The sequence below is a fragment of the Penaeus japonicus genome, unplaced genomic scaffold, assembly GCF_977035675.1.
Source record: "Penaeus japonicus unplaced genomic scaffold, GWHDUDI00000001_assembly GWHDUDI00000005, whole genome shotgun sequence".
NCBI lineage: Eukaryota > Metazoa > Arthropoda > Malacostraca > Decapoda > Penaeidae > Penaeus > Penaeus japonicus.
The window spans coordinates 6,104,488-6,111,601 of record NW_028234407.1 but is presented as its reverse complement, the minus strand read 5'-3'; the positions used below and the strand labels follow the sequence as shown (position 1 = coordinate 6,111,601).

General features: G+C 43.0%; 1 protein-coding gene across 2 annotated transcripts in view; it reads left to right on the top strand.

Annotated features, from left to right (window-relative positions):
- The window catches only part of LOC122249162 (uncharacterized), a 14,061-nt gene extending 9,727 nt beyond the window's left edge, over positions 1 to 4,334 (top strand). For both annotated transcript variants that reach the window (XM_043009811.2, XM_086536895.1), the window contains one exon: positions 3,335 to 4,334. In XM_043009811.2, the coding sequence (XP_042865745.1) occupies positions 3,793 to 4,197 (405 nt within the window). In that variant the 5' untranslated portion in view covers positions 3,335 to 3,792 and the 3' untranslated portion in view covers positions 4,198 to 4,334. The remainder of the gene's footprint in view (positions 1 to 3,334) is intronic.
- The last annotated feature ends 2,780 nt before the right edge of the window (positions 4,335 to 7,114 follow it).

Genomic DNA, 7,114 nt, shown 5'->3' with positions numbered 1-7,114 from the left:
GACATATTAATATCATTATTGATTAACCTTCCTTAGATGACCAGATAATGATGATCAGTTAATTAGGGAATGAATAACAGGGTTTCGTAATCACTTACCCCGGTATAAAAGGTTATGGTAATATTTATTGCCAGAGGGTGATGTATATTATTGACAAATGCAAACCCGAAATTCTTCGTGGCTTGATCTCTCGTATCAAGTATATGAATAAAGTCAGTACTAATGTTGATGTATTTCTCTCGAACTGAGCTTTGATATTGCAACAAAGCATGGTAGCAACATGCTAGGAGTTTTCACAGGATTTAAATCTTGCTGCCTGCAATGTCGGTCTAGTTTAAGTCTTAAGGAATCTTGTTAAATTGATACTACTGAATCCTTAGGCCGAGATTCGCTTATTAATACTGAATACTGAAATATACTTAGTACATATCAAATACTTATACAAGTAGCTGATAATTTTTAGAAAGACCCATAAGCTATATACTCATATCAATGCTACATGCAGAATAATAATTAAACATCTACACATACACAAATTCAATAAATATCTAAAAAGATACCCTCAGTACATAAGTAAAAGATACACTCAGAACATAAGTTAATAGCAAATACCAAATCACAGCAAACACACTCACCAAGACAGAGGTACCATTCGTATTAACAAAGTAACCTAGGAGAAAAGGAGTCACCATATATCCTGGCCTTGTATCCGGGAACAAAGCGAGAGGGCGAGACGAGTGAGAGCCTTTCATCTTCTTTCGTCTTATCTGCGACAAGAAAGATCGGCCGCAATTCCGTGCAAAGTTGAGCTCAGCCAATTACTCCGTCTTTTTGGAATGCGTGGCCGTAGGTGTTCATCCGGGGATTTTGCGAAACGAAACTCTTTCGAATGGGGGGTGGGGTGGGAAGGGGGGAGGGGGGCAGTGCATAAAGTCGATAATGTTGTCAGGGAGTGTAAATCGTGTTGAGGAGGAATGGCTGTTGTTGTTGCCGTCGCAGTTGCATTTGTAACTTGCAGTTAGTGCAGTTAGGCATGGTTTGTAACCACATACAGACATACACATTATGCAGTCGCACGCAAATGCGCATTATTACACACACACACACACACACATATATTTATTTATTTATTTATTCATATATCAATTTATTTATTCATATATTTATTTATCTATTCATATATCTATTCATGTATTTATTTATTTATTCATATATTTGTTTATCTATATGTATATGAATATGCATATGTATGTTTATTTATATATAGGTATGTACATAAACAAGTGAGAGAGAGAGAGAGAGAGAGAGAGAGAGAGAGAGAGACAGAGACATAGAGAGAGAGAGAAAAAAATAACTATTATGCGTGTGACAGAGCCTGCATCGGCACATCACAGGCTCTGACCCTAGGCCCACCCACGCCATTTCGCGTTGCATTAGCGGAGGCATCTTCGCCGACCGTCACTTGTTTTGCGGCGAGTTTGCAGCTGTTAGAGCAATACCTTCGCCCTAAGGTTGTTTCTGCTTCGCTTTTCTCGTTTGCTTTGTTCTGCTTTGAAAGGCACTATTTAGAAGGCATCTTCTCGCCAAGAAAGTCTTTGTGAACTCATTTCTTGTGACTCATGACCTCCCAATGGGTCCCGAGCAAGAAGGGCTTAAGTGGAGAAACCTGGAGAGTAAGGGAGACTTTATTATAATTTATTCATTGTGATATTAAGAACATTACTAATCATGAGAATACAATTAGTAGTAACAATGATGATAATTATAATGATTTTATTATTGTAGTATCATCATCATCATCATAGTTATTATTATTATTATCCGAATGATAATAGTCATTGATATGTTTCTAAATTGCATGCGTTCCTAGTGGATGGCACTGAGTATTGGCACTCCGCTTCGCCTCGGTCTAGTAAAAAATAACAGTGTGCCTTTGTCACTTTGGTCGAAACTGCTTACCAATATTTCGTTATTATTGATCGTATCGATATTACTTTTCATTTTCATTAATTTCGTTATTATGATCATGTGCCTTATCCTTTTTTTCTGTTAAGAGAAACACAATTTCAACTTCCGTTTAATAGTCTTTCTATCGTTATCCAAAACAAAAAAGATAAACGAATAAAGGGAAAAATAAACAACACACAAGGGTTAAATAAAGACACACACAATGGCCCGGCGTGGTGTCGCTGCAAATAACAGTCATCGTGGTAATAATCGCCAACCCGAAGCCGATATCCCGAACTATATCAGATCGGGTTTCAGTCATGGCCGCCATTACGTCCGGCTCATGTTTACAACTCTCGCCGAGTCCAACTACAACGCGTATATTCTTGTAAACTGTTTTGTAAGAGCTGTTTATGACTTAGTATTTTCAAGGGCAGTTAACGCTTTTCTTTTCCTTTTGTTTATTATTAGGAATGGAGGGAGGAATGTTATTGGTTTGGCTTAATGGGTCGTCAGGCTGTGTCCCCAGGTCGGATATGTTTCCGAGGTTATTTTGTGTATCGGTTTGAACTCTTGTGTGACGTCACTAAGTACCTATTAAAATTATGATGGTCATTAGTATGTATAATGGTGTTGCCAAAAAAAAAACAGTCATGTAGGTGTAAATGTAGTTAGTAATCTACGTAATTACCACGGAATTGATTTTATTTTTGAAGTCCCGTATAACTGAACATTAATGAATACACGTATGTGAGTGCAGCCGATTGTGAGTGTGTTTGTGTATGGAAGGACTATGCTTCCGTGTGAGTGTGTTGTGTTGTGTTTGTTTGTGTGTGTATGTGGTGTGTGTGTGTGTGTGTGTGTGTGTGTGTGTGTGTGTGTGTGTGTGTGTGTGTGTGTGTGTGTGTGTGTGTGTGTGTGTGTGTGTGTGTGTGTGTGATATATATATATATATATATATATATATATATATATATATATATATATATAGAGAGAGAGAGAGAGAGAGAGAGAGAGAGAGAGAGAGAGAGAGAGGAGGGGGGGGAAGAGAGGGAGAGAGAGCATTCATGAGCGTGTGGGTGTGTGCGTACATATACGAGGGCGTGTATGTATAGGCGTGCATATATGTTGTTGTGGGGAAATGGAAGCTCATTTGTTTGAACCAAAGCGTCGAGTGGGTTAAATGTTTATTAATATGTAAAGTTCGGCACACGTCCTTTATACAGTCTCGTTTCCTTGTAAAACTATTCCCATAATCTTAACATATCTGTTCTTACTCGCTAGAGGTAGTATTAGACGCAATGTTTACTCCTCGAAAGCCTATAACATAAATTCATTTAAATCCCACCCATTGCTGGCCTAAGCATTTCTCTTTTCCTCTCCGCAGACAGACCGACAACGACGACCAGTTCAAGGTCGTCCCGGGTATGCATGACGACCAGAGAGGCCCCGGGAGAGCCTGGGACGAGGCACGACAGCGGGTAGCATAGGGGCCTTCCGTGCTGTGTCCGTGGTAACCGCTGGAGGCTGTCACTCTGGCCATGAGTGCTGATCGCAGGCCGCTGTTCTAATGTCTAGGTGTGATTTCGGAAGTGCTGAATGAACCGCGAGAGACGTCCGCGGAAGGGAACTGATTTCAGAGTGTCAACGCGCGAAGGTGGAATGGATGATATGAGGTTGTAATAATCGTGCGATAGTACAAGAGAGATAGGATAGTAGCTCCTAGTAGTGAGATACGAGACCTTGTATTTCTAAACTGACTAATCGTTCGGAAATATTAGAAGTTCGCACATCATCGTCGCTCAACTTCAATAGCATTCGTCGTAGCCATTAAAGCGATCCAGAATGAAGTTCAAGGCTCTCTTCTGCACGCTTGTCCTGATCTTCCTGACGATCCTGAAGGTGCTCATAACGATACTTCTCACGACAGTCAAGACCATCCTGGTGCGGAACGACTGGCTCTGGACGCAGGCCTACAACACGGTTGTCTCGTTCGCTCAGGGACTCTTCTCGAAGGTGCTGGAGCTGATCACCCTCGGCCTGTGGAACATGATCTCCACGCTGCTCAGCGACGCCACCAGCTTCCTCTACGGCGCCCTCTGGCTCTCGGCGACCCTGCTCACGAAGACGGTGTCGGTCACCTTCTGGATAATCAAGTACCTGACGAGTCGCTGGCGGGACCTGCCCAACATCTTCAGGCAGAGGAACACGACGGAGGAGACGGCGCTCAACGTCGACGATCTCAGCTAAAGAGATGCTGGCTCCTTGGAAGTCTGTCGATGAAAAGTCACCTTTCGAACGCCCTCGCCTGGGCGAGGCAGCGGTTGCACATGTTCACCGAAGAGGATTTTATTCAGAGAAGGGATCCAGAATGCGAAATTTCAACAACAAATCTTCAAGCAAATATATTATACTAGTTTACATCTGTAATAAAATATCAAATTCCTCCTGCCGGCGCCCCATTCTGCAAACTGGCTCTCCGATCAAAGGAAATGGCAACCTATGCTGGTCTCAGGCAGAGCCTCATCAACGGTAACTTTCGCATGACCCAAGCTGACCTCGTGTACATAACCCTGATCTGTGATCGTCAGTGACGCGTCGCGCGATGAGCTTGTGTAGAACTAAGAATATTTGTTAGTAGAACCTTTAGGTGTTTGTAATACGAGGCGACAGCGCTGCACCTGCAGGCCATTGTGGTATCTGCAGTAAGGTGATACATCTGTGTGTGTCTTCTGTCAACTGTGATCTGATATCCCGAATCCCAGACTGCTTTACGAACGAGAACGAGGCTAAACATGAGTTCTCTTTCTTTCCACTTTAAAAGTTTACTCAATAGTTGTGTTACATCCGCCAATATTCTGAATTGGTCCCAATACTATTAAGGAAACCGTAATTTATCATCAATGTAATTTGATGTTTTCTCCCCAATGTTTACGTTCCCTGCCTCCATTGGTGTGTTCCCTCAAAGCAGTGTGAGAGATGACCCATCAAAACCCCACAGAAACCTACACCCAAATTCCAGCGAAAGTCTCCAGAGGAGCCAGACCTTTGGCTGAAGATTTTCCGGAGTTGGAACGAGTCGATGCGTAACCTACTCGCGCGGCTGACTGCTCAAGCTCTGTTTTGCGGTGTCAACGAGCTTATCAACTTAAACATAAAAACAAAGCATTTGTTAGATCTTGTTAACTTTGTAACCCGGCGACTGTAATGAATGAAACATGACGCGGTGACGCTCGAGTGATCGGGAAGTCTGTCAATAACGGCATTTAGGATGCTGGTTCATAACGCGTCGATGTTCATGTGTGTCTTCGTGACATTTATCACTCAAGACTCCTACATACGCCGATGGTCGCTGCCTAACCCAAATATCGACATATAAACGCGCGTAATCTTATTATAATTAATAATGGTATCCGACGTTTACAGAGAAAAAGCATTGTGTTATGTCGAGGACGCGAGGGTGTGGCGACCACGGTAGATCATTCTGTACAAAGTTTGTCATCATTTCGATTCAATTTGATTGCTATATATTTTCTTTCCCCAGAAAAGTTTCCCTTCTGTTTCCGTGTCTAAATTTGCCACCACTGACTAACCGCAGCTTGATCATGCGCCACCTCATCTTGTCGCTGTTCATCCCCTTGCTTGCAATCGTTCGGCTGTAATGATTTAGTAGTCACTGTTGCAAACCCCGACTTGTCCAGACGTAGTTTGTTACCGTCCAAACTAAGATTCTTCGCTCTGTCCAACCCCTTGTTTGTCCCCGTGCAGCTTCAAACAAACGCTTAGATTATTAGTCAATTCGACACGACTCGTGGGAGGATAATCTCAGAAGGAAGAAAGAGAAATCACCAGAGAAAAAGGACGAAGAAGCATGGCTCAGTTCATAGCGGACGCGAACACTGGGTGGCGATGTTCTTCTCGACTCAGCTTACTTCCACTCCAGTGCCTTGGTCGCGCACGTGCTAGGAGGTCGGGGAGGGGGAGGAGGGGTGGTGGGGGGGAGGGTAGGGGCGGAAGTGCGTGCAAGATAGTCTTTCCTTCCTTCCCGAGGCTTGTATTATTTGTCTTATAATAGCAACTCCCTCTCTCGTCTCCTTTCGATGATTTTTAGTTCATGGTCGAATAATCGATAAAGAGAAATTCAAAGACTAAAGAGGTCCTAATTCGAATAAGTTTAACAGTAACGTGGACTTTTTCTTCTTTCTTTAAAAAAAAAGAAATCCATAGAAAATGAAATAAATACTTTCATAAAAAAAAAATATATCCCCCATGACAGCTGGAGGTCATCACGTGTTAAAACAGAACGAGCGAGCGAGCGAGCGTGGAGAAAGCTTTCGGGTTTTGTCGTCGGCTGATTACTCATCCTCATGCCGTTCCTCCTCGTCGGCCATTCGTCAGGATAACGAACGTGTTGCTCCCTCTGTTCAGCGAGATGGATGAGGTCCTCTGCTCTCGCTGCGAGCCGGGGCGAGGGAAGTCAAACAAGGGAGGGATCTTGCCAATTCATTCGGAGAGATTTCGCCATTGGGAGATATGGCTGCGAGCGAACTGATAAATGTTCCGCGATTGGGATGCGCTCGCAGGGGGGAGGGGGGGAGGGAGGTTGTCTTATCAGGATATGCAGAAACAGTTTAAACACGCACACGCGCACATGCACACTCACGTACACATGCACGCACGCACACACGCACGCATACACACACACGCATACACGCACACACGCACGCATACACGTACGCAAACAGACACACACACACACACACACCTTTGTTGTTTTGGGGTTAATCTATCAATTCTTATTTATTCATTTATTTATATTTTGTTAATTCTCTCGTCCATCCCAAGAACGCACCGCCACAGACCGGCGAAATCATACTGAATTCGGCTTCAACCACGTATTTTGACTGTGATATTTAGCTTCGTAAATCTACGGGGGAAAACCACGATCTCATCTTCCAGTGACTTGTTAGAGTAAGTGGAAGAGTAGGCGATGTAAGAAAGAGTGATGTGAGGACAAAAGAAAGAGCCCAAAACCAAACAGAAATAGATTAAAATGCTGGCTTATGAGGAACTTATATAATCGGTGAATACCCATTTTTTTTATGATAGTAATATACTAAATGAATATGAGGAATAAGGAAGTATTATGCCATAGGATAATCTCTTA